Source organism: Euleptes europaea, chromosome 11 (genome assembly GCF_029931775.1).
Source record: "Euleptes europaea isolate rEulEur1 chromosome 11, rEulEur1.hap1, whole genome shotgun sequence".
NCBI lineage: Eukaryota > Metazoa > Chordata > Lepidosauria > Squamata > Sphaerodactylidae > Euleptes > Euleptes europaea.
In genome coordinates, this window is record NC_079322.1 from 49,915,919 (window position 1) to 49,943,765 (window position 27,847).

The 27,847-nt window shown below is 45.7% G+C and overlaps 1 protein-coding gene across 2 annotated transcripts; it reads right to left on the reverse strand.

The window, feature by feature from the left end:
• Nucleotides 1–542: 542 nt before the first annotated feature.
• On the reverse strand, nucleotides 543–26,412 carry TAC1 (tachykinin precursor 1). 2 transcript variants are annotated; one of them, XM_056857825.1, is made up of 5 exons: nucleotides 26,290–26,412; nucleotides 12,301–12,397; nucleotides 10,429–10,452; nucleotides 5,580–5,633; nucleotides 543–862 (listed from the first exon to the last, which is right to left on the reverse strand). In XM_056857825.1, the coding sequence occupies exons 1-5, from the start codon at nucleotides 26,410–26,412 to the stop codon at nucleotides 813–815; spliced, it is 348 nt and encodes a 115-aa protein (XP_056713803.1). In that variant the 3' UTR covers nucleotides 543–812. The 2 variants fall into 2 exon arrangements, with proteins under 2 accessions (XP_056713803.1, XP_056713804.1); XM_056857826.1 differs by lacking the exon at nucleotides 5,580–5,633.
• Between the last annotated feature and the right edge of the window lie 1,435 nt (nucleotides 26,413–27,847).

Below are 27,847 nucleotides of genomic sequence, written 5' to 3' on the forward strand. Positions count from 1 at the left end.
TGGTTGTGTCTGTTCCATCCCTAATGGTCCGTGTCTATACAGCACTATCAAGAGTTGAGAGAAAACAACCTGGTATCTGATTTGCCACACACAAATACAAACCACCGCCTTTTTTTATTCTTTATATCAAGTGTTTTTCTGTTTTAAATAATTCATCCCTCCATGGAACATATGTCGCAAAAATCCACAGACTAGCTTTTTAATATTTAAAGTGGTAGACACTGTAAAATGCCAGTCAATGACATGAAGATTTCTAAATGCACATTTAAATCTCTTTTTTGCTTTTTTTAAAAAAGAAAACCCATATATGTGTATATATATATTGGCACAAAACAAAAATAAAAACTCATGCGGCAATGATACAAATACATTTTGGCTACTAAAGTTACAGTACACTGTTGCTATGCACACAAATTGAGGCACTCGATACCAGATTAACTTGGCGTTGGTAGTGAAGCGGATACGACTGCTTGGAATTAACAAAAAATTAATATTTTTTTCAGTTCTTTTACCACTTTTTAAAATTTATTGAATATCTCTTTTACAGACCATACCAAAGGATGTGCTTTGTTGTGAAACACCAACTGATTTCTGTATTTTGTCGGGTGTTGTCATAGCAGAATCCACCACATTACTTGTATGTTGCATGTATCGCTGCCACAATAGGAGGGGAAAAATAATTTTTTTATTGAATTTACGATCAGTATTAAATAAAGAATTCTTTCTTACAATGGCTATTTTATATTACACAAACTTGCCCATTTAAACAAATAAAGTTCAATAAATAATGAGCGGGGGAGGGAGGAACGGTCTCATTTACGCCTCCTTTCGTAGATCTGTGCTGTGTTCCATTCGGAAGATCCTGTGAGGGGGAAAAATAGCAACAAAGTGGAAAGAGTTAATAAAGACAGGAGGAGGGCTCGTGCTAAATAAATCTGGAAGCGTCTGACAGCGCAATCCCAAACAGAGTTAGGCCATGCTAAGTTCTCTGATTGCATTATTCGGCATGATTTATTGAAATATCAATGCCATCTGAGAATCTCAATAGAGGTCAAGCTGTGCATGATGAATGGGAAAAAAATGTCCTGTCCTTTTAACACAGGCTTCATGCATGGAAATTGGCAGCTGGTCATGGCATGGAGGTAAATACCTTAAAGCAGCCAGGGAAGGGAGAGTTTATTGTGGAAATAGCATGGAGGGGAAATCATCCTTTCTCCTTGTTGCAAACTCTATCCAGATAAACACTCACACACCCATTGGAACTTTAGTAGTTTGGTCCCCAGTTCTAAAACCCATCCCTGGCTTGGTTCTCGAAGGCATGTGCTAAGAAGCCTTGTTTATGAGTAAAACGTGAGCAGCTGAGATCCTAAGATTTTCCAATACCGTCACTTATTTTGTACTATCTTTATTTCGTTCTCTTTCATACCATACTGGAGTTTTCAATTTGTTTTCCACCAGTGCAAACAGCATTTGTTATAGTATGTTTGAACTGGCTTTCCGGAAAGAGGGTCACTCATGCTTGATAAATCCAGCGCTTTAGCTGTATAACTGGCTGGGCTATAGCACTGCAGGCTGGAGGCAGGGAGGATTAAATGTGTGAATTCTCCCTCGTTTAAAAAAGAATCCCCTGCAACTTCCTTATTACCTTCCTTACAGACTCCTTGTAGTTTCAGAACTAGCCTGTCAGGGCAAAGGCCTCTGACATTATATGCAGCAACCATTTCATACAGTGGACTATTTAACTATGGTCTCTTATGCAAGGCTGTTTCATTTGCCGTCACCCCTTCGATGACTTTGGGTCTTTGTTTGGGTTATGCATGCGGTTTCCGACCATCAGAGGTCGCCTCGCTCTCCCCCTGTGTTTCCCCACGTTTCCAAATTCCGGAAAAACATGAGAAAACTCAGGAAGAGAGCGAGGCTACCTCTGATAGTCAGAAATGGCATGCATAATCCAAAAAAAGACCCAAAGACATTGGAGGGATGACGACGAGTGAAACATAAGAACATAAGAAAGGCCCTACTGGATCAGACCAAGGCCCATCAAGTCCAGCAGTCTGTTCACACAGTGGCCAATCAGTGGCCAAACAGCCATGCATAAAAGACCTATGAGATCCATCTCACCTTCAGTCCAAAGTAGCAAAAATGATTGTTCTGATTGTGGGTTTGCCATTTAGGTTGCCTTCCTCCTTAGCAAATTGCCTTGGAGGCTATTACTATTGAATATTCAAAACTCTAGAAGGGGGAATGATCACAAAGGGTGTAATAGGCAGAAAAGTCAAGAGGAATTCTGACTCTCTCTTCCTACTCCCCTTTCCCTTATCTTTCATCATTATGGTATGAATTTTAGTGAGTAAAACTGGGGACCTACAAGGAATTGGGGAGGGGTGTTTCTGAAATCTCTCTTATTTTTTCCTTCCTGATTTGATAAACTCACAACAACTATCAGATACATCAATTTGCCTAAGAACAAAATATTCAGTAGTTCAATATGCAGCCCCTGATCATTCACATGCATTTAGTTAAACATGAATGATTTCTGCTCCAAAACAGCACTGCGATATAGTCTTCCATGATCACTGTCTTTGGACCTCCAGCCAGTGGGTCATAGAATCATAGAAGCATAGAGTTGGAAGGGACCACCAGGGTCATCAAGTCCAACCCTCTGCACAATGCAGGAAACTCACAACTACGTCCTCCCCACAAGACTTTTGTTTCTTCTGGGGTACCCTTACTGAGCCCTGACCTGGATGGCCCAGGCTAGCCTGATCTTGTCAGATCTCAGAAGCTAAGCAGGGTCAGCCCTGGTTAGTATTTGGATGGGAGACCACCAAGGAATACCAGGGTTGCTGTGCAGAGGAAAGCACTGGCAAGCCACCTCTGTTAGTCTCTTGCCATGAAAACCCCAAAAAGGGGTTGTCATAAGTTGGCTGCGACTTGAGGGCACTTTACACACATACCCTTACTGACCCTCCACTTTGTTTGTTTATAATTGATGGTGTGTGTGTGTATAAATACAGAAATAAATATTAAGAACCGGATTTTAATAAGATCAATGTCACTCACAGATCTGCTACTGTTTAACCAGTCCTTTGTTCTTATGATTAGGTGGATTTTCAGTGAGGTTTATAATCCATGTTTTTAATGATATAGATACGCTTCTGGTGGATGTGGGTGAAATACAAGAGAGGTCTGGATCCATTTATCTCTTAATGATGTTTATGCAGCACAGGAACTGCAAAGAGCCACTGAGCTCCCCGAATACTCTGAATCTCCGGAATAGTTAAAAATGTCCATCTACTTTTTTTTTTCCAGCAAGGTGTTCAGCATTGTCTTGCTGCCAAGCATTCCCTTGCTAAGGGACGTTCCCACAATTAGCTCTTGAGTCACAAGCTCTTTTGAGTGAATAAATCACTCAGAAAATGCTCATGAATCTCAGGCTGCGTTCAGTTTCCCAAGCAATCTCAAGGGGATTTGATCCGTAACATGAAAAAGAACTGAATAATGACTTGAGGGCTTCAGACACACAGGCACTTCAGACAGGAAATAAATGGGTCGGCCAAATGCCACCCTCATTACTGAGGCGAGGATGTATTTGGAACTCTGCAGGAGGTGGGGCGATTCAGAGAGAAGCAGCAGCAGACAGGGGAAGTTTAATTACGTATCCTTCCTCTGGCCACTACTTTGTTCTAGACTTCCCTGCCTCTGGATCTGCTTTTTCAAAAAAAAAAAAAAAGGGAGCCCTCATGGGGATATTGTGCTTGACCAGATGCACCCTGAGTGAGTCTTTGAAGGGGCCCTTTGCAGCCAATCAGTCGCCAGGAGTCGTGATGTGAAAAGACGTGCAGAAGGGCAGAAAGGGTGGGGGTGATAATCTTTGGTACTACCAAAAGAGAGGGTTGCCTAATATGGACAGCAAAGGTTCTTGCAGAGTTATGGATATTGGGTGCAGTCACTGGACAAGAAAGGGTACAGTGTTGTTTCACAATGGACCCCCCCCAAGGGTTGCCAACTGCCCAGTTATGCTGGGCAATTGCCTGCCAATTTAACAGGGCTGCCCACTGCCCCTCAGCTAGCCATTGGACAGATGAGAGGCCAATTCTGCTTACTGCTAATGGTAGAGGCCAATTCTACTTTCATATCTCATTGTCTTCAGCTCATCAGACTCAATGGAATCTATCCATATCTTCTAGAAAATCAATGTGTTGTTTCCTACCACTCTGTTCCCCTAGGTGTGGAGCCTCCCCCATCCATTGCTACAAGAAGAGACTCCAAGAAGACTTCCTGTGGCGGAGGCTCTTCTTTGGGATGAAGGCACCACACTTAGCTGAGTGGTGGGATATAGAGAGTTGTCAGGACCCTCTTGGCCACCAGCAGGAGGTTTTGGGGGCGGAGCCTGAGGGGTTTTTGTGGCAGAGTCTGAGGAGTTTGGGGAGGGGAAGGACTTCAATGCCATAGAGTCCAATTGCCAAAGTGGCCATTTTCTCCAGGTGAACTGATTTCTGTCAGCTGGAGATCAGTTGTAATAGCAGGAAATCTCCAGCTACTACCTGGAGGTTGGCAACCCTAGGATTAGAGTTCACAGCTTCTAACCACTACGCCAAGACCAAGCATGAGGCAGCAGAGAGTGCTGCTCACACTTGGGTTTAGCATATCTGGTTGTTGTTGTTTTAAAACCATCTGGCAACCCTAATCTCAGGGGTGGTTTACGGTAGCTTAGTATGGTGATGTATTATAAATACTCACTTCAGGAGAATAGCTAGAAATTATTATATCCATTACAGCTATTTTGAAAGAATAAGAAGATATTTAAAAATTGAATGTTTACACCTTGTGCATCTTATATTTTCCGAGATATGATCACAATAGAAAGAGAATCCCAGTTGAGTCTGTAGATTGGTATTTACGAGCACACAATAATTTCAATGGCTATTCCTCTCCAAATAAATACTTCACACAATTGCCTATGATTTATAAAACTGAATAGGATACTGACATAATATTGAGGGAAGGATACACGCAGGCTGAAACTAAAGTAACTGACCACTGTAATTTTAGATAATAGTCTTCAACGCAAGCTTAAATTATTCCCAATGTCATTGGGTGGTTTGGCTCCTCAATCCACAAAAAGAAATAATGGAGATCCCGCCCTCCAAGATTAGTCTTTTACATATTTAAGTAAATAATCTCTTTAGGGGGGGTTGTTAAATTAATACCTTGTGTACTAGTAGCTGCCCTCCCACTTTAAATTTGTAAATTAAACCATAATAAAATTGTAGCAACAGAATACCAGGCTAATGTGATATTAGATGTAACTGTGGAGAGATGTACTGGTATCAAAGGCAGAAGTGACTGCATCAGGAAGAATGAGGAAAAGGTAGTAGAACTGGAGGAAATAGACTAAAGGCCCTAGGAGGGAATGGGGCAGTTTGCACCAGGCTGGTTGTTCTAGGTTTTATCTAGTCTCAAGAGAATCTAACCTCCCTTTTCTCATCAGAGGACATATTCTCAAAACACTTTGAAAGATAAAAGCAGTAGATGAAAAGGTTGTGCTCTTAGTCTTATCTGTAGTTCATACATACCAGAATTTAAAGATCGTTTGCCCATGAGTCCAACAAATGAGTCTGTTTTATGTCCTGAAAAATATATGGGGGTGTTTAAAAACATTTTAAAATATACCCTTTTCTGTAGTTTTGTGTTTCCATAATGAAGACGCTCTAGAAGCAGGCTCTAGAAATATCTGAGCTACTGATCAAATCAAACCTTGCTAGATCTCCCCATCTATGTGTAGAGGCTCTAATCTATTCTTCGAACAAACACTCGCCGATCTTCATTTATTTAAAATGGTTTTGGATTAACAACAAGTAGTGGTTGAAATCTGTGACTAAGCTTGGGAGCACCTGGCATATTTATTTATTTCACAACATCTTGGATTTTTGGGGGGATTCTCTTCTGTTTCTTGCAGTCAGCAGCCCCAGTCCAGTGACCATTTGTGGGCTCAGAGATATACACACCTTGCGCTCCTCTGCCCAAAGGGCTTCTCTGTTTCTGACAGAGGAGAGAATGGGCCCTTGCTCATGAGGAGCAGCTTCTCAATGGAGCTGTGTGGGACAGAGAGTTTGGATTATCCGCTAAGAGACTCGACTGGGAAGGCACTTTGTGATGCATCCACTTATAAGAATATGTTCCATTTCGGAGACCTTTCTGAGGATAAGTTTAACTTTCTTTTGTATTAAGAGGGTTACAGACTGGTTCTTTATCAGAGGGTTGGAGAATTCCATGAGATTTCCTTTCACGTGTCACTGATTCTTAGACTAACCTATCAGAGTTGCTGTAAGGATGAATGAATACAAAATGTAAATTGCTGTAAGCAAAGATGGAGAGGATGTTTCCTGAGATGCATGCCTCAGTGGGATCCCACCCAGGCCAGTATCTCCTGTCCCTCTTCCTACCACTCCCTCTGCTCCATGAGCAGTGGAGACAGCTCAGGGGGTCCTTCCAATTGCTGCTGCAGCACACTGGGGAATATTACTCCAGGCTGGCCACTTGGGCTTTTCGCAGTGCGTTGGTTTAGCAGCTATGGAAGCAGTGACTAGCACCCCCTTCCCTGTGGCGTCTCCTTCCTCCTAGCTGTCCACTTGTCTCTGGTTTCCTTCTGCCTCCCTGCTGATGCACAGCCTGTCTGTGTCGAGGCTTCATGGCTGCAAATGCAATAAAGCAGAAGACAACCATCACTGACATATGTGAGATATGTCGTATTTCTATGAGCCACACTGTTCTTCTTGCAAAACTGCCTTCCCTTTAGATGTGAAGTAGTCTGGTTATTAATGGGAGGGTCATTGGACTGCTGGGGAACTGAGGCCGTTTACGCATGGGTGTGTGCGGATTAATTTGCCCCTCTGAAATAGCACTCTTGCCCCAAAAAACTACATGCATGGGGAGGGGAAGAAGCGCATGGCCGGAGCTGCTGCCGCTCTGTTCTCCTCCACCTCGCTGTCCCGGGCAGAGGCAAGGGGAAGCCAGCGAGAGTGGAGGCTGCCGCGGCCAGGTGGAGGTAAGAGGAAGCCAGAGTGAGGGGGGAGGGAAAGAGAGGGGGCCATGGGGTTGGGGGGCCTGCTGCCGCCGTCAGGCCTGCCAGGCTTCTTCCGGCAAGGGAGTCGACCCAGATGCTAAACGCTCCGGAAAACTCACACGGTTGCAGCGGTCTTTTAATTTAAATTGCTGCAATCCAGCAATTTGCAGACCCGGGGAAGTTCCAGTATTGGGTGAGTCGATCACGCAGGCCGTGTGTGTAGCCTCATTATGTTCACCACAAGCCAGGGAGTTTAGAAGGATAAACGGCCATGCGTAAACGGCCTGAATGTGGCAGGAAAACGATGGTTCCAAGTACGGGAATCCATCTTGAGTCAGATCCATCCACTATGATACAGTAGTTTTTCTGTACTCTGGTGATTATGCCAGGGGGGCTATTTTTGAAGGGTGGAGAATTGTCACAGTCACATTCTAAGGCACCATAGAATCATAGAGTTGGAAGGGACCACCAGGGTCATCTAGTCCTACCCCCTGCACAATGCAGGAAATTCACAACTACCTCCCCCCACACACCCCCAGTGACCACTACTCCATGCCCAGAAGATGGCCAAGGTGTTCTCCCTCTCATGAACTACCTAAGGTCACAGAATCAGCATTGCTGACAGATGGCCATCTATCCTCTGCTTAAAAATCTCCAGGGAAGAGGTACTTAACACTTCCCAAGGAAACCTGTTCTACCGAGGAACCACTCTAACAGTTAGAAAATTCTTCCTAATGTTTAGACGGAAACTCTTCTGGTTTAATTTTAACCCGTTGGTTCTGGTCTGACCTTCTGAGGCAACAGAGAACAACTTGGCACCCTCCTCTATATGACAGCCCTTCAAGTACTTGAAGATGGTTATCATATCCCCTCTCAGTCTTCTCCTCTTCAGGCTAAACATACCCAGCTCCTTCAACCTTTCCTCATAGGACTTGGACCAATGTTGCATTAGACTTGTCCTGCCTACTGGCATGCTTGCCTCGCCCCCCTGTAAAAATCTGCTCGCTCAGCACACCCATAATCACTTCCAGTCTCTTAGGTTCTCTTCTCCAGAGGAAACAGCCTGTAAAGACTTATCTGGATTAATGTAACAAAACATGAAAAGATCCTGCTGTTTTATTTTTTAAAATGGCTTGGATTTGGAATGGCATCTGTCTCAGCAGAGAGTGTAGCCCAATCAACAGGATCAATCGATACATAATGAATGGCAAGGCTTCCCGGAATCAGACCTCTTTGTATTTGAATGATCTCTTGCAGACAAGCATTTTGACAGCAGCCAGGAGGTACAGAGCGAAGCATTCAATGAAACAGTTTTAACTGTTTTTAGAAGGTGATCTAAGGATTTAATACAGCCACCAGCCATGAACTCCAGGAGCCTTATTAATCTTTGGTGCCGCATAGTACTATATGTCTGTCAACATCACTCATATTGAAATCCAAGCTTCTGGATTTGATCTGAAAGCTCCAGACAGCTTCAGGGGAAATATGTTTGACGTGTCACTATTGATGCGCTTCTTTTTTGGCGAAATTAAGTGGAACAGTCCAAACTCCTGTTGAACTGGCTTAGGTAATATCTTGTGCATCACTTGCGTGCCCCATACAATTATAATGATTAGTTCAAGCTTGGGTTTAGATTTTGACGTCAAGTCAAACTCGGTGCCATTTGTGTTAATGTGGGATGACTGCTAAGCTTTTCACAGATGAGGCCAGAAAGAGTGTGCTGTGTTTTATCCTTAGGAATGATCTCATGTTTTACATAAGAGTCTGCAAACTCTACAACAAGAGCCAGCGGGCATCAAGTTGGAATCCAGTGCAGTGCTGTGCAGTTGCTCCAGGCTAAGCCCATTGTGGGCTTCGATTGGAGCAACTCTGCATAGGTGGGTGCTGTAAATGGAACAAATTTGAAAGGAGAATAAGGACAACTTTAGGAATGTGGGTGGCCTCAAAGGAGAGTGGTTTTGCATGTGATGGAGAAGTCCTCAAAGATGGTTGCATGAGTGATCAGCATATTGCCTCTTGTACTTCCAGAGTAATGCGGAGAGGGGGGAAGTCATGAATCTTCCCACAAGTGACCAGGACCAGAGGCAAAAGTACAGATTGATGCCCCCCCCATATATTATATACATTTTTTCTATATATGATCTGCTGCTGCTGCCCCCCTCTGCATACTGCCCAGGGCAGGTGCCTCCCTTGGCCCCCCTTAGCACTGGCCTGTAAGTGAGGCATAAACAGCTTTTATTCACATGGTATTCTAACAGCTCCGAAAGGAGATACATGAGTCAACTCCATTTGGTGGCTCCTGTCACCACTTAAAACCTACAGCCAGACAGAACCAGGCAATCTTGTTCCCCTTTCTGCACACCTTTCCAAGTGCTGAAACAGCCCCCCTACAGCTGATTTGGTACTTCAAAAGGCCTGGGGAGGGGTTCTGCTGTGCTGTGGACTGAATCAGGATCGGTCCCTCGTGGCATTTTTAAATGGCCAAATGATTGGCGGCCATGCGTCTAGTTTGGCCCTAAGTCCCACCGAACGGGGTTTAAGTTTCATGTGCCTTGTTCCATTGGTTTCAATGGAGCCTAAGGAAGAACTGCACATTATATGTAGTCCTGTGATTTGTTTCATAGATACTTTGTCTTTTACAGAGCACAACTGCCAGGACTGCAATTTGTAGGGGAAATCTGGCATGGGGAAGGAGCTTCTTAACTCTTCCCCGGGCTCAGCTTTCCTGTTGATAACCGTTATCAAATTTCAGATTTTCGTGGGTACCCATCAGTTTTCCTTAGAGAAGCAAAAAAGTTCATTGGGAAAACAAGGAACCCCCCTCTCCCCTCGTTGACAGCCTTTGTCTTTAAGATGCAGCCCTAGTGGCTGCATTCTGTTAAAGACAAAAACATCTATTAGAAGAACCATGAAAGCAACGGCACACACTGCATGTAATTTAAGCCTCATCCATCGGAACAAAGCAGTGCAATCCACAACAGTTGCACCCTTCGTAGTTCATTAAAGTCACTGGGCTTAGAAAGGTGTAACTCTGTTTAGGATTGCATGGCAAGCCACAATGGCCTTTAGCTGGGTTGGGTCCTTGGCATTCAAAGATTACCCTATTCACTCACTGGAATATGCTCTTTCTACACAATCCCATTGCACTTAGATAGATTCCCGAACGCAGAGGTTAAGAGAGTAATTCTCGTTCATGCTCAGCCCCTGAAAGCGCATCAGCATTTCCATGCCTGCATCAGAATTCCGGGAGTGGCAGACAAGTATGCCGAATCAGAGTGTAAGGCTGCAATCATGCATGCAAGGTGCATTGAAGTGGGTGGGTGGGCAGGAAAAATGGGAAAGAAATAATGCCAACTTACTTTTATGAGACAGTGGGCCATATCCTGGGGGGGAAAAACAGTAAAAGAAATGTTAGCTGTGGCCAGTGCTCAAATGGTGTCACTACCTCACTGGGTGTCTGTTGTGGGGAGGGGAAGGGAAGGTGATTATAAGCCAGTTTGATTCTTCCTTAAGTGGTAGAGAAAGTCAGCATATAAAAGCCAACTCTCCTCCTCCTCCTCCTCTAGTGTCATTTCCTTGGGCAAAACTCCCCCAGATCAATTTCACAACAGTGAAATTTCAATTTCACCACCAGAAAAAAAAATTCTGAAATTCATGGCTGCGTAACACTGGGCACAGTATGCCAGGAAAATACCTACTGAAATGTCTTGCTCTATCTCACCCATTCGGACAGCCAGGCAGATGGCGGAGGCTGCAGCCATTTGCCTTGCCCAATGAAGGAGTCATCATAGTTGCACATCATGAGCAGGGAGGGGCTAATCCTCCCAAGGGGGCCTAATCCAGTTTCCACCTCCCAGAGAAAGAGGAGAAGCAGCAGCGATTGCTATGGTGCTGCAGCAGTCCAGGGTTGGCAGCGGGCCTTCCAGGCTGTTCAGCTGCCCCGTGATGCCAACTGACCAAGCTACCTCTGCATTTCACAGACAGTGCAGGTCACAAACACAGGGCTGCAGGTTAAGAGGCACAAAGCAATCCTTGGGCTCACAGTTCTTTGCCCAATGGGATTTTTTAAAAAAGAGACAGTGGTCTCTTGTGTACCAAATGTTTGCTTAAGATGAGACAATACCCTAAGCACAATACAGTACAATAAATCTAAAGTGCAAACCAGTTTTTACACTTGAGTGGCATCACTGTGCAGAGAATGGTGTTTAGGTAGGGGGCCAAATGACAATCCTTGGAAGAACTTGGAAGATAAGGAAGCTGCCGTATCCCATGCAATGGCAAAATTCTGCTTTTTAGCTAGTAAGAAGAGAGACACACTCACAAGTAAGGAGGGGGATGAATCCACAGTACTAACTTATATTGTAGCTGAGGTGTACATAATTTAATTATGATAGCTATATAGCTATCATTAGCTTATACATTCAACCAGGGTTTTTAGTTTCTGATTTTATACAGTATCCTTTTCTCTCTCTCTCTTTTTATAGCTACTGACTGTAATTTGTATGTATGCTGGTCTTTGACTGTAACAATAAAGATTGATTGATGGGAAGAACTACACTTTAGCCGTAAACATATTTATTTGAAAATGTCCCTTTTATTTCAGTGGAATATTTCTATAATACCCATAATCCATTTGCAGTAGAAAAGAGCAAGAAACCAGTAGCACCTTAAAGACTAACATTTCTGGCAGGGTATGAGCTTTTCTGAGTCACATCTGATTTCTTCAGATACAACTGGGAGTCTGAGTGGTAAAAGACCCGTTGTTATGCAGCGCTTCTGGTATAAACCGGAAGTGACGTGGTGCTGTGGGCAGGTGCACGTGCACCCGTTGCCTGCCGGCCCTCAGCTGGTCGGTGGGCAGCTAGGTTGATTGGCGGGGGGTTGCCTGCCACCACCCTACTCTCCCTTAACTGCTTGTCAATCTGACCTGTAGTCTGGATCTGCCTAAGGAAGAGGGAAGCCAGCTCTGGACTGCAGGCCCCTGGGATTTATTAGAACAAAAATCCTTCATGCAGGGAGGAAACCTGTTGCACCTTGGTGGCACTTTATAAATGCTGCATGTTAATAGTAGCAGGTGTTGTCGTTTTTTTATTTTTTAAATAATATATTCTCCAAAGAGGAGAGTTTAGAAGAAAACATGGCTCAGCAGATGCTCCTCTAAGCAGAGATTCCCATGCACGATAAACCTGTCAAGCTGTTTTTAAAAAGAGAGAATCAAAAACGGGCCTCACCAGCATCTCGCTTTCCCATTAAGCCGTAAAACTGCTGAGGTCTGGGTCGCCTGGCAATTCTCTGGAGAAAGTGCTCAAAGGGAAAGGGCAGCTCCTCCTAAAATAGAAGTAGGGCATGATTAGTTGACTTTACACTGCTTACAATTGGGGTGAACAAGACAGACAAGGGCTGATCCAGCAGTATCATGTGTCACTCGGTGCCTGTCAACTCTGTTTCTCATCTGTCTGGCCGGTATCTTTCCAAAATCTCATATAAAAGACGGTCCTATTGAATTTTTCTTTTTTAAAAAAACAAACAAACAGGATCCTACCCATGAAAATCCAGATCATGAACTAAGCAGAATCCAGACCGAATCCTTCACTAAGTTTAAACAGGGATCGAAACCTTTATGCTCTGTTACAAAGGGGCCACTAGGGGGCAGTGGAAATGCAGAGTCAGAAGATACTAAGACCTGGTGTCATGGGCTGAAACAAACGCTACCCTGGGAGTCCCATGTACAAGTGTGTGTGTGCGTGTGTTTAAATACCAGGTAAGAAAAATCTTGATTCAGACTGTTGCAGTACAACTGGAGAGCTGGGGTGGGGTTGGTTGGTTGGTTAAGCCTTCCCTTCAGGTTAACTTGAAATAGCCCAGTGCAGCTGCTATTTACCGCATTAGGGAAAAGATGTGTGTGTGTGTGTGTGTGTGTGTGTGTGTGTGCGGGTGTGTGTGTTAGGGTTGCCAGGTCCCTCTTTGCCACCAACAGGAGGTTTTTTGGGCGGAGCCTGAGGAGGGCGGGGTTTGGGGAAGGGAAGGACTTCAATGCCATAGAGTCCAATTGCGAAAGTGGCCATTTTCTCCAGGCGAACTGATCTCTATCACCTGGAGATCAGTTGTAATAGCAGGAGATTTCCTGCTAATACCTGGAGGTTGGCAACCCTAGTGTGTGTGTAAAGTACCGTCAAGTCACAGCTGACTTATGGTGACCCCATTGGGTTTTCAAGGCAAGTGATTAAGCAGAGGTGTTTTGCCATTGTCTTCCTCTGCAAAGTCTTCCTTGGTAGTCTCCCATCCAAGCACCAACCCTGCTTAGCTTCCGAGATCTAATGAGCTCGAGCTATACTATACCCTTCCACATCCCTGGGGAAAAGATACAGGCACTGTATATATGGCTTTATGTTTGCCTGAACGTGGTAGGGAAAATGACCCAGGGGTGGAGGCGTGAATCAACTCTCCCTACACATATGGCCCCAATGGAAAAAAGATGCTCTGTACACATCAGTCCTACTGTCACATCCACTGTGGCCATATGGGATCAGGTTCATGTCCCTGTTTCTGAGTTCATGTACAAAATACCCATGGGAAAAAACAGCAGTTTTAGAAGGGGGTCAATAGAATAGCAAATGGCATGGTGTATAATGGTTACATACCTCTGCCAGCACTATAACTGATCTGGTTCCCTCCCCCCACCCCCCGCTCCCCTGTAATGATCTTATTTTTAAATTATTGTTTCAATAAAAATACAAGGGGAATAATACAGAGGAAGAGATAAACAAGCTTTTAAAAAAGAGGAAAGAAAGCTTCTTACAATAAAGTTTGCCACTAATATGTTTTGCTGAAGATTCCAAAACATCCTAATCCATCTCCAGTTTGATCTACATTTATTGACTTTTCAACACTCCTCTTTTACTCATACATAAGATGCCATCTTGCACGTTACCAAATTTAACAAACCATTCTCTCAGCCTAGGTGTGCGTGTGTGTGTGTTAAACCTGCAGGCAGTTTTGGAATTTATGAGAAAGGGCTGTGTGTACCACCACAAAATGGCTGCCAAGGGGGGCTGGCTGGGGATGACCATAAAATGCTGAAGTATCCCACACAAAAGACGGGAGGTTCCAAGCCCAATATTCTCCTGTGGCAGAGGCAGCTGCCTCTGGATGGGTGCTCCCTGCAGATGCAAAGTTCCTGCCTCCTGGGTGTTCTGAACCATCTCCAGGATCAGCTCTTTGCTATGGGGAAGAGATGCTGTTTGTTTTCTGTTTCAAAAGAAAAGGGAGGATCTTCTCCCTGTGAGGCCACAGGAGGAGTTTGCCAGTCCCGGAAATACCAGAAAGTGTGTGTCTATGGCTAAGTCAATGGTACACATTTCTGTGTAGGGAAGCCACTTTCTTGCTGGTGGTGGGAGGGCTCCTGCTGCTCGGGTTCACCTTCCTGTCCTGGCTCACTGGACTGGTGGGAGGAACGTCCAGCAGGGCCAGATCTTGGGAGGGTCTGGTGGGGGCACTTGCCCCAGGCACAAGGAGGGGGCAACAGCGTGGGCATGGGGAGAAGGAGCACCCCTGCGCTGCGGCAAGGGCGCAGCTGCCCACCCATGGCCTGGCTAGTGGACCCATCGCCCACCCTCCACATAGGTGTGCTTGCTGCCCAGACGAACCCGGCTACTGCTCTCCCTCTCTTCTTCTCTCTGCTGGGGCAGCCGCCACACGCCCCTCCCAGCTCATTTGCCTCCACCCCTGGGGCCACCAGCACCTGGCTACAGCACGCGCATAGCACATCCCTCCTCCACCCTGCCCCAGGCACTCCTTCCCCCAGCTCTGTGCCCGACGTCCAGGGCAGAAGTGATGTCCTGTGACATCAGCGTGTTACGTGATGCTCTGAGAGTCCCCCAAAACTCCATGGTACTTCCCATGGAGTTTCTGGGGTCTCCCAGAGGGTTGCCCTACACCAGAAGTGGGGGACGTCAGGCCCGGGGGCCATTTAAGGCCCGTGAAATCATTTGGTCTGGCCCTTCGTGAGTCCTGGCAGATCTCTAACTCAGAAGGATCTAAGACTGGTGATCCACCCCCTCTCACAGACAGGAATAGCCTCTGTTCAAGGCAGATGTGAGTTTGTTTTGCCGAGAAAAGGAACCTTTCCCCCCCCTTGCAGAAGAGTCGTTAGCTATGGAGCTGCTAGGACCGCCCAAGAAACTGTGTTAACCCTTTACCACCTGGGTCATGGAGAAATGTATTGGTCGGCTAATTGTTAAGTTGATAATTTTGTATGGCCCGCGAATGGTGTTATAAATATCCAAATGGCCCTTGGCGGAAAAAAGGTTCCCCACCCCTCCCCTACACACTGACATCATGGGACATCATCTCTACCCCTTGCCTCACCCCAAAGCCCCCAGCAATGCCAGGTGATGGCCTGGCATCCCTAGTTCTGATGTACCTGCCAAGGATGAGCTTGGTGTTTTGGTATTCAGTCAGCTGGTAAGGAGTGACCTTATTTTTCTTTTGTGCCATTCAAGACCATTCCCCAGGACTCGAAGAAAAAAAAAGGCACAAGGAAACACGTTGGCAGGTGCCATGGTGCCCACAGGTGCTGTGATGGAGAGCTCTAGTCAGGCATACCAAAGCTTTACAAAATTCAGGCTAACAAAAATCTGTCTGGCAAATAAAACACCGAAGTTTCTTGTTCTCTGGAACATTTCAAATAGATCAACAAGCAAATTATTGAGTTAGGGGTTAGGTTACCTCTTAGTATTAGCTGTTATATGAAGTGAAAATGTTTTCCAGTAGCTTACCCACATTTCCAACACATCCTACCATATTTACTGCAAATCTTAGACAATCTGTGAGACGTTAAGTTCCTTTACAATAATAATTCATAACATTTTTCCCCTCAAGAGAGGGACACCTTGTCACTTCTGTTGCTGCTTTTAAAATAACCACAGGAGATCCTGTTCATGGATCTCCTGTGTCACCACAAATTTGACTTGTAGAGTCAAATTACTCCTGATGCTGGAGTTCTGGGACTGGCAGTGTAAACCTAAACAGTTACACCGGGTGAAGCTCCCTAACTTCAATACATTCAGCAAGATGTAACTCTGTTTAGGAGTACCCTGTAAAACTCCAATCATGTAATCTGGCCCCCATAAGCAACTGCAGAAGAAGAAGACACTATGGATAGAGGATGTGGCATGCCCTTGGCTGGGGATGAGGGCAGGGTATAAAATTGAAAAATAAACACATATAAATAAAAAAAATTTTTTTAACTATCTCTCCTGTTTCTACGACAGCAAACACCTTTCCCTGTTTTAAGCTCCCAAAGGGAAAAAGACGGGCACAATATGGACACCTGTCTTTATCTTCCCACCACGTTTTTAAATAGTGAGAGGATATTGTCAAATGGAAAAAGAGAATAGTAGCAGAGTTACCCCAGCACTTCAGCCTTATTCCATATCAGTCCCACCCAAGTAGCTGCTTTTTAGAGCCAAATAGCACACTTTGAGTTTCAGCTACAGAACTCCCCTGTAATTTGACGACAGAGACACTTTTGAGCCTCTATTGCATAAGTCAATGTTCTTGATTAAATTAATTTTTTTAGATCACAGGCAGTAAAGGAGAATTGGTATAAAATGTTTTACAGATGGAACTACGCCCCAAAAGATCTACAGAAGATGTACAAATCCAACCAAGCCAATTGTTGGAAATGCTCAGAGACAAAAGGAACCGTTTTTCATCTATGGTGGACATGTAAGAAAACTCAAAAGTATTGGAAGTTAATACACAAAGTGATACAAGAGTTGACGTAAACGAATTTTGAACAAGAAGCCAAGTACTTTCTGCTGGGAATAATTCCAACTCAAATCCAATCGAAGTATAAGGAGTTATACCAATATGCGATGATGGCAGCGAGAACGGTGTTCGCAATGAAATGGAAGGAGAGGGAGACCCCTGAATTAACAATGTGGATTACAAAAATGCATGAATACGCATCTATGTCAAGACTCTCAGCTTTGCTTCAGTATAAGATGATTGACGAACATAAACAAAGATGGCAATCTTTCTACGACAGATATTCATGATCTAATGTTTTCCCCTTGCTTTATGTAATAGTATTGGCTGTATAGTGATAGACAATGAAGGAGTTATGGCCACCTAGAAACTAAAAGTTACGTAATTATATGATGTTAAACAGTATAAAGTACGTTTTGAAGCAGTAGAAATAGAATCAGAAATTAAAAGGTTCAATTATGGTATTTACAACTCTTAACAGTAGTGAATGAGTAGCGGAATATAACTGAAAATAAGTAGTAGTATTAGTGGAATTATGAATGAATGCCTTATTTAAGAAAAGAATCAGGGCTTCAATTAAGGAAGTGATGAGGGTTGTGACTGCGCTAGAAGAAGGCAAGAAGTGATGTATATTTTTTTTCTTTCTTGTTTTCTGTTTCCTCTTTCCCACAATTTTTTCTTTCTGTACCCTGGAAAATTTAATAAAATATTTTTTTAATGTTTTTGATATGGGACCCACTATGGAAAAGAAATGTCATGTCCATTGTAGCCAATGGAGACTTTGTAGGACTGCACTATTTTGATCAAGATCTAACTTTCAGATAGAATCAGACAAAGCCAATGTCTAAGGTGGGTGGTAGTGGCCTACCAAAAACCATTTTCCACCTAGGGTTGCCAACCTCCAGGTAGTAGCTGGAGAGCTCCTGCTATTACAACTGATCTCCAGCCAATAGAGATCAGTTCACCTGGAGAAAATGGCCACTTTGGCAATTGGACTCTATGGCATTGAAGTCCCTTCCCTCCCCAAACCCTTCTCTCTTCAGGCTCCGCCCCAAAAACCTGTTTCAAAGAGGGAGCTGGCAACCCTATTTCCACCACTCTGCAAGACACAGAATCAGAGAGTTAGAAGAGGCCATACAGGCCATCTAGTCCAACCTCCTGCTCAGTGCAGAATCAACCTAAAGCATCCTTGACAAATGTTCATTCAACTGCTGCTTGAAGTCTGCCAGTGATGGGGAACTCACCACCTCCCTAGGCAGCTGATTTCACTGCTGAACTACTATCACTGTAAAAAAACCCCCCCCCAAAATCCAGCTGGTCCCTTTCTGCTTGTAATTTAAACCCAATATTGTGAGTCCTACCCTCTGCTGCCAACAGGAATAATTCCCTGCCCTCCTCTAAGTGACAGCCCTTCAAATACTTAAAGAGAGCAATCATGCCCCCCCCTCTGTGGCAGATTCCCCATGGACTTAAGCAGCAGGCAGTGAGCCAGAGCTAAATGTTGTTTTAAAGCTGACACATGCAGAAATGGGCTTCAAAAGAAACCTTCATGAATGCCCACAAGTAATTGTCTTAATACATCACCACAATCTAAAGTCACAAGCCAATCCACTTAGCTACATCTGCAGTAGTACAAGAAATGCCTGTCAGGTTACAATATTTATGCAAGCTGAAACATACCAAGTTCTTTAGAGGAACCACTCAGTAGATATCTGATATTTTTTTTAAAAGACACAGCTGGCCTGAATAATGTAGTTTCCAGTTTGGAAATTATCCCCCCAAACCCCAAATGTCTGGCTGCTCAATAGTGTGTAAGAGGCATTCCACACAAGTTCAAAATGAACTTCCTTTTATAATTAATTCATATGTACCAGAGCTGAGCCTAGCCATTAAAAACAATTTCTACAGGTCCCTGGTTCCGATTCAGCTTTGCCCTTGATCCATAGTTCACAGGATTGTATCAACTGGTTCTGTTTGGAAGCTATAAGCAAGGCTGTGATGGCACAACAATGAAAAAAATACTAATACTAGTAATAGTAATAATAATAGTAATGATTCTGAACCAATGGATACTGCATAGAAAAGAGAAGAAAAAGAAGAAGAAGAAGAGTTGGTTTTTATATGCCGACTTTCTCTATCACATAAAGCAGAATCAAACTGGCTTCCCCACCCCACAACAGACACCCCATGAGGTAGGTGAGGCTGAGAGAACGTGACTTGCCCAAGGTCACCAAGCTGGCTTCATATGTAGGAGCGGGGAAACAAATCCAGTTCACCAGATTAGCCTCCACCGCTCATGTGGAGGAGTGGGGAATCAAACCCGGTTCTCCAGATCTGACTCCACCGCTCCAAACCTCTGCTCTTAACCACTACATCATGCTGGCTGGTGTAGTGAGAAATTCTGTGATTCGTATGAATTATGCAAAATCAATGAATATGCCCACATTTGTTCCTTGTACATAATTTATTCTGTTACTGCTAGTCACCAAGAGGAGCAAAAAAAATTGTGTCTCATTCCCCAACAAGTGATCTATGTACGCGTGAACCAGCGCAACAAGCCTGCTGGAAATCATGTGCCCTTGCTCAGCCCAATTCAGCTTTTCAAGGTTTTTACAGAACTTGCCCACATGATTTTAAGCCTATTTTTACATAATACTATCAGGAAGTCTGATTTTGCAACCAGTACCAATGTCCTTGCTTATTCGTTGGGACGGCTGAATATTCCCAGCTAGTCAAGAATCTTTTCGGTCACATTTTCATCTCGCCGTTTCTCCGAAGAGCTCAGAGTTCTCCTTTTTATTCTCACAATGCTCTCTAGGGTTTATACTGAGAAGGAGCAATTGGCCGAAAGTCACCTTGTTACCCTCATGTTAGCTGAGTGGGGGTTTGAACTCGGATCTCCCCGATCTGAAACTCTGACCATATAACACACGTCTTAGGTCATCAATATAGTTCAGCATCAAGTCCATCTAATTTAATCCATTATATATTGCAGTATATGCTGAGAGAGACCGGGAATGCCACACAGATGGGTAATGCTGACGTCTTTATTTGGGAGAGCTTAAGTTATTTAAAAATATAGCGCAAGCTTTCAAGCTTTGTAAGATTCTTTCCTGAGGTCTTCCTAGCAAAACTAAACTAAAAATTAATTTGTTATCATTGTATTGACTGAGTACTTGTAACAAAAAGAGAGGAGAGTTTTCTAAGCTGGCTAACGGGCTGACTCGCACACGCACACACGTCACTTGTGATGTCATTTTTAATCAGTTGTCACTTGACGACTTTCCGCTAAACGTATGAATGGATTCCACTCAAGAGTGCTGTATTTGAGGTGATATGAAAGGTGGCGTGTTTGATCGCTGATGGCTGTTTCACACATATAAGTCATCATGAAGTCGTGTGCATCAAATGATGAACATGTTATGTGTGAACCCACACTGAGGGGATCTGGTTCAGTGACAGATCATCCATTCTGCATGCCGAAGGTCCCAGGCTCAATCTCTGGCATCTCCAGTTAAAAAGATGTTAAAGATCTGTACCTGAGACCCTGCAAAGCCACTGCCAGTCACAGTAAGCAATACTGATCTTCATAAACTAGACGTCTGACTCAGTATAAGGCTGTGTGTGTATGTGTGTGTTCAACTAATTAGACTGGAGTGCATGCAGTTTAGGAAAAAGACAAATTAAGCTTAGCGATCCTGTAACAAGGGACTTTGGACATTATATTGGTCCATAGAATAAGACTGAGGGCACTTTCACACATGCCGAATAATGCACTTTCAATCCACTTTCGATGCACTTTGAAGCTGGATTTTACTGTGTGAAATGGTAAGATCCACTTGCAAAGGATCGTTAATGTGCAATGAAAGTGGATTGAAAGTGCATTATTCAGCATGTGTGAAAGTGCCCTAATTCTCCTCACACCTTCAGATAAACCCGATTCTTTCCCTCAATAACTCTTTTCTTCTGGCCAGTACATCATATTTTTTTTACTGATTTGGTAAGCATTCACTTAAGGTACAATTAAATGTAATGAGCAGCATTTATTTATTTAGATATTTCCATCCTGATTACTTCCCCATAGGGATCAATCCAAAGCCGCTTACAACATTGTCCTCCCCCTCCTCCTAACAACCGTGTGAGGTAGGTTAGGCTGGGAAAGAGTAATAGGACCAAGGTTGCCCAGTGAGCTTCCATGGCAGAGTAGAGATTTGATCCTAGCCCTCTCAGATCCTCTTAGATCCTAGTCCAACCTAAAAAAAAAAGGTAAAGGTCCCCTGGGCAAGCACTGGGTCATTCTTGACCCAGGGGGTGATGTCACATCCCAATGTTTTCTAGGCAGACTTTGTTTAGGGGGTGGTTTGCCAGTGCCTTCCCCAGTCATCTTCCCTTTACCCCCGGCAAGCTGGGTACTCATTTTACCGACCTCGGAAGGATGGAAGGCTGAGTCGACCTTGAGCCGGCTACCTGTAACCAACTTCCGTTGGGATCAAACTCAGGTCGTGAACAGAGCTTTGGACTGCATTACTGCAGCTTACCACTCTGCGCCCGGGCCTCCTAGTCCAACCTAACCACTCACATAATCCAATTTAACCAACACACCACTACATTGTGTGTGTGTAAAGTGCCATCAAGTCACAGCTGACTTATGGCGACCCCTTTTAGGGTTTTCATGGCAAGAGACTAACAGAGGTGGTTTGCCAGTGCCTTCCTCTGCATAGTAACCCTGGTATTCCTTGGTGGTCTCCCATCCGAATACTAACCAGGACCGACCCTGCTGAGCTTCTGAGATCTGACAAGATCAGGCTAGCCTGGGCCATCCAGGTCAGGGCCACCACTACATTACTTTCTGATTACTCCCTCATTACTCAAGGTGTACTGAAGTTCTGGGAAGGAAGGTGGCACGGTATAGCTCAATCTCATCAGATCTTGGTTCCTGGTGGGAGACCACCAAGGAAAACTCAGCAGAGGAAGGCAATGGCAAACCACCTCTGCTTCTTACTTGCCTTGAAAGCCCCTTGCTGTGGTTACCACAAATCGGTTGTGACTTGACAGCACTGGATTTTCCTTTCCTTCATGAAATAAGCCATTACTGAAATAGCTGATGGGTTTCCCCACAAAATGTAAGGCTCAGCACACTGTATGTGTAGTACCATATTTTCTTGAAAGGAAGATGACCCTGAATATAAAATGACCCCCTTAAAAACATTATACACAAAAAAAAATATTGGACATAACTGTAACCTGGATGTGAATGCAAGATGACCCTCGCCCTGTTTTTTGATAGTGTACCTGTGAGAAACCTAGTCTTGCATTTGAGTAAATGCAGTACTAAAAGTCATGTTTAATACCCATCTTCCATTGTTCTTAATCCTTAGCATCCTTTCTGATAGCCAGGAGACGGTTATATTCCCTTCCTTTTTTCTGCTTACATAACTAAGAGAGGGGATTCCATTTCCCTGCACAAAATTACAAGGGAATGAAGCATTCAATCCAAGATCCTTCTGATTTCTTTCAACAGGAATGAGGAAACCTGGAACGACATTCATTCCAGATACACTCTAAATCCAGTTCTGTAAGACAGCCGAATTTAATGTACAAAATCTCACATTATTCCCCCACAACTGTTCCAGTTCCGATCATCTGGACGGCAATGTGGAGAAGAAACAGAATCATCTATCCGGTTTGTTTTTTTCCTTTAAATCCATTAAGTTTTCTCACAACCTTGGTAAAACAAGTCAAAAATAATGGTAGGGTAGGGCAGGGACAAAGTGCGGAATGATTCTTCCCAGTGTTAAAATTCTTCCCAGTGTTAAAACCTTGCCCTGACTTCTATCTGCCTCTGCCTTGGCAAGGCGGAAAGCAACAGGAAAGTGCTGGGCAAGGTGCCAGGATGGGATTCCTTTTAGAGACCATCACTGGAGAAAAGGACACATGTGGTCTTCAAAATGTAGGAAGCAGGAACAATTATGTGGCAATAACCGAAGGGACAAGGAGGAGATGGAAAGTAATACCCTTAATGAGCTGAGGAAAGAAGGCGTACACATTCCAGAAGAGCTGTACTGGAGCCAAGGGTTAAAAATGCACTGGCTCCATTTCTCCTTGGCAGGGAACTCAGTTTTGGCACTACAGGAAGATATATAGGATGGAGCAATTATGCGCTTTCAGAAAATGATATATTGACTTAGCATCCCGCAGGATTTCCATCAACCCTTCTCTTTCAATCTGAAGCCTTATACATGCAAGGCATGAGCTCCACCAGAGAAAATTCATGACTCAGTCCCAGTAGGCTCTCAGCAATGTAACCTTGAAAATGGTAGATTTTTCATTCTAGTCCTATGTTTTCCATATGTCGGCTTTGTGTAGGAAAACATGACATGGGAGTCAGTCCAAAGTCAATGTCCAATGGTAAGAGCTGGCAGCTGCAGATTCCATTAGTTTGGACCCTTCTGGGTGACTACTTTCTGAGCGGGTTTCATGACATCCCGAGATACTTCACCCAGTCTGTTATTAAGAATATGGCCATTTATGCATGGGAGGTTTTGCCTTGGATTTGCTGCTCTCCAGATGCACATTTCCCCCATCCAGATTCTCAAAACTCTGCATAGGGGCTTATTGTTGAGTTTTGAGAATTTAGATGGGGAAAATGTGCATCTAAAGAGTGGCAAATCCAAGGCAAAACCTCCCATGCACAAATGGCCTATGTGTATGTAAAGTGCCATCAAGTCACAGTTGACTCATGGCGACCCCGTAAGGTTTTCAAGGCAAGAGATGAACAGAGAAAGGTTGCCATTGCCTGCCTCTGTGTAGCAACCCTGGACTTCCTTGGTGGTCTCCCATCCAAGTACTAACCAGGGCTGATCCTGTTTAGCATCCAAGATATGATGAGAGTGGGTTAGCCTGGGCCATCCAGGTCAGGGCTGCTAAGAATATATCCGAGGGCTATTAAATGTGCATATCACAGAATCATAGAGTTGGAAGGGACCACCAGGGTCATCTAGTCCAACCCCTTGCACACTGCAGGAAATTCACAACTACCTCCTCCCCCCACACCCCCAGTGACCCCTACTAAATGCCCAGAAGATGGCCAAGATGCCCTCCCTCTCATCATCTGCTTAAGGTCATTGCTGACAGATGGCCATCTAACCTTAAAAACCTCCAGGGAAGGAGAGCTTACCACCTCCCAAGGAAGCCTGTTCCACTGAGGAACCGCTCTAACTGTTAGAAAATTCTTCCTAATGTGTATTTGGAGATGTGTTGCTCATAACGACTTCACGCATCAGAACACTAAACTGGCTGCACCACCTTGCCAAGCACATATGGCGCACGTTTTCCTTGTGTGGACTCTCTGTCAGCTGGGTAAAACCCAGCTTGTGTGGAATGAGCCAATACTGTGATAAGAAATGAGCTACTAATCCTCCCGATACCTGTGATCTAAAAATAAATAAATAATCAATTTACCCAACAGGTGAAATTCAGTGGTAAAATACATGAATTTCAAGATGGGGGGGGTGTTTCCCTCTGTAAAGGCTGCTATAACATTTGTTCTAATTTACGTCCAGAATGTGGAAGGTCTCAGAGAAGCAGATGAGGGCTGGTTATCTTTAGGTTCTTGTTCCCCAAGCCTGGCTTTAAATGCAGGGTTATGTTACTGATGAGAAAATTTAAACAAACATCAGCAAAATAAATCGAAACAAATCCCCACCAGCAACTGTCAACCTGCATCTGAGTCGCCTGGATAGGAAATGTATACCTGTCAGCGACAGCCTATTTCTGATCCAATTACAACCTGAAATATACATCAAGAGGTTTTTTGTTTTTTGCTGGAAGGTGACTGGTCATCCACTTGTATGGTAAGGGAAAGAGATAAGCTCTTGACATGGTCAGCCTGTCATCCATCCGGATGCTCCATCAGCGGGTGATGTGTCCAACATGCCAAGAAGAAGAAAGAAACGACAGCTCTGGCTGTCAGAGTGGTCCAGAGGGAATCCTCTGGAACAGAACCAGACAGATGTCATTGCCCTAGTTAGGGCCAAACTCGCACCCGCTACCGAAAGCACTTGGGAGTCCTTCTGTGAAAAACAGAAAGGATGGGCTCTGAGTCATAGAAAACAATTGATTTGCAGTCCCCATTTCATCCTTCCTACTGATGGATGTGTGATTTCAGCTGAGAACGGGCCTGATTCTCTCCATAACCTGGGATCTTGTTCAGCTTACAAGGGCAAAGATGGAAAGAGGACCAGCGAAGAATAAAAAGCAAAAGTTGCATACAATTTTGGCACTACAAGGACTCTAACAGATGGCACTGAGGGTGGTGGATAACGGGGGAGCATGTGGTTTGCGGGGGGGGGGGGTAGATGGGCTCCCTGGGTTCATCAAGACCCTCTCCACCCTGCAAAATAGGACCCTTCCCTCGCTGCTGTGCTGATTCTTGGTCTCAGCCCCCAAACCTCAGTGGCACGTTTCTTGCCTAGAAGCTGTTTCGGGGAGTGGGGATTCAAATGTGGAAACAAAGAACCATGTGCATTGGAATTAAAAATAATCTACTAGCTTTATTTGTTGTAAGTTCCCCCCCCCCTGGTAAAGTTGGCAGTCCTGATGATCTTGCTCTAAAATACCCCCCCCCCAAACAACAACTTTCAAATGTGGTGTTGGAAGAAAGTGTTACGGATACCATGGACTGCCAAAACAAATTATTTTTAAAAATCGGTGGGTTATAGATCAAATCAAGCCTGAACTGACCCTAGAAGCTAAAATGACTAAACTGAGGCTATAGTATTTTGGTCACATTATGAAAAGACACTGGAAAAGACAGTCGTGCTAGGAAACATTGAGGGCAGCAGGAAAAGAGGAAGACCCAACAAGAGATGGACGGACTCAATAAAGGAAGCCACAGCCCTCAGTTTGCAAGACCTGAGCAAGGCTGTCAAAGACAGGACATTTTGGAGGACTTTCATTCATAGGGTCGCCATGAGTCGGAAGCGACTTGACGGCACTTATCACACACATACACAAAACCTAGCTTAGGGATAGAGTTTCTCATGTCCTTAACTCCAGCTCTGCCGTCCTCTTTTCTTGAAAGCCAGCTCGCACCGTGTCCATTTATTCCTGGGCAAACGCGCTTCGAGCTTGACATTTCACGCCTCTCTCCGCTAACAGAAAGGAGGGCGCTTTCTCCGACGGCGCTCTCTACTCCTAGCGAAAGAGTCCTTGGATCGACCCAGGCGGAGAGAGACGCGAAGGGGTCCGGTGGGGCGCGGGGGAGCCCCTCCCAACCGAGAGGGGCCAAAGCCCCCCCGGCGCCGCCCTCGGCCACCTCCCCGACTCAGCCCGACGCGCTTCTCCAACCGGACCGTCGAACCGCGGCGCCGTCCCGGGCAAACCCCCGCCCCCAGCCATACCCCGGGGAGGGGGGGGGAAGCCTCCCCTGCCACCGGCGCGCCCCTCACCTTGTCCTGGCCGCCGTCGGACCAGTCGGAGAAGTAGCCCAGCTCGTCGGGGTCGCCCAGCTCTTCCGCCTGCGCTCGGGCCGAGGCGAGGACGAGCAGGGCCAGCGCCACCCAGAGCTTCATGGTCGCCCGCTTGGTCCGTCGAGGAGCGGCCGGGGGCAGCGCGCCGAGGGGATGGGGCGAGGCCGTCGAGCGTCTCTTTCGCGCCTCCCGGCTGCTCCGGGAGCTGGGAGGCTGGAGCGAAAGAAAGAGAAGGGATGAGGGCGGACGGGCGGGGGCTCGACGGGGTGGGGGGTGGAGGGGAGAGGAGCGGCTCCCCGGCTCGCCCGGCTCAGCCGCGATCCCTGCGCGGGGCTGCGCGCCTTCCCCCCTTCCCCCCCTTCCCCCGGGGGTCTCTCCAAGTGTTGCACCGAAGGGAAGCGCCGTCGAAGGCGGGCGGGCGCTTCTGCGGACTTACTGCGCTGGGCGAGGACGGCGCGCTGCGGATCCTGGGCGGCGGAGTGCGCGCTGGAGCGGCGGGCCGCTTTATATCCCTGGCGACGGGGAGGGCTCGGCGTGCCTGGGTCTCACCGCTCCCTGGTGTCTCTGGTGTGCGTCACACGGCCGGCTCCCCACCCCGCCGCCCCCCGCCGCCCCAAGCGCCATCAGGAGGCAAGCTCGCCCTTCCTTCCCCGCGCCTGTCCTGGGAGCCGGGCCGTCGAGCCTGTCCTCCGAGGGGCGCATCGCCTTGCTTCCCCCCCCTTCCCGCCGCGCCGTCTCGGGCCAGCCCCCGTCAGCTGGCAGCCAGGGGTTCCTCCCCACCCCTGGGAGATGGCCCGGCTCCTGTCCCGGGAGTCTCCGGATGAATCACCCAAGGAGATCAGCTGACGCATCTGGAGGGACTTGGGGGGAGTCTTTTGGACGGCCAGCCGGGTTTGGTTGGAAGAAGCCCCCCAAGGGGTTTACTTCAAGGAAGGGAGGAATGACTTCTGGCAGAGTTCCAAAGAACCCCCAGATCGGAGAATACTTAAGAACATAAAAAAGGCCCTGCCGGATCAGACCAAGGCCCATCAAGTCCAGCAGTCTGTTCCCACAGTGGCCCAACCAGGTGCCTCTAGGAAGCCCCCAAACAAGATGACTGCAGCAGCATTATCTTGCCTGTGTTCTAAAGCACCTAACATAATAGGCATGCTCCTCTGATCCTGAAGAGAACAGGTAGGCATCATGACCAGTATCCATTTTTACTAGTAGCCATTAATACCCTTCTCCTCCATGAACATGTCCACTCCCCTCTTAAAGCCTTCCTTTATTCTACTTTCTAGAATATCTTCAATAAAAGTCACAATGAACTTGTAAACCGCTGCACAACTGGATGACTTGGCAGCACCCAAACTGCTTATAACTTAATGCCAACCCCAAATAATCGATTCCAGACTGCTTGCAAGTCTGGCTGCAGACTTCTGTGTCCCTGCTGTCCATTGTTTGGTGCATTCAGTGCTCAGTCACCATGCGCAATAACTTTGGCCAAAGGTGCGCATTTGCTAGGCAGGAGGATTGATGAGCCTCCCCCACCCTGAAC

What these genes read in the sequence shown, in the direction of transcription:
- TAC1 (XM_056857825.1), bottom strand. Translation starts at nt 26,412, where the DNA reads ATGAAGCTCTGGGTGGCGCTGGCCCTGCTCGTCCTCGCCTCGGCCCGA. An exon ending in CCGACGGCGGCCAGGACAAG is followed by an intron (nt 12,398 to 26,289) that starts GTGAGGGGCGCG and finishes CTTCTATTTTAG; the next exon opens with GAGGAGCTGCCCTTTCCCTT. An exon ending in AATGGGAAAGCGAGATGCTG is followed by an intron (nt 10,453 to 12,300) that starts GTGAGGCCCGTT and finishes TTTCCCCCCCAG; the next exon opens with GATATGGCCCACTGTCTCAT.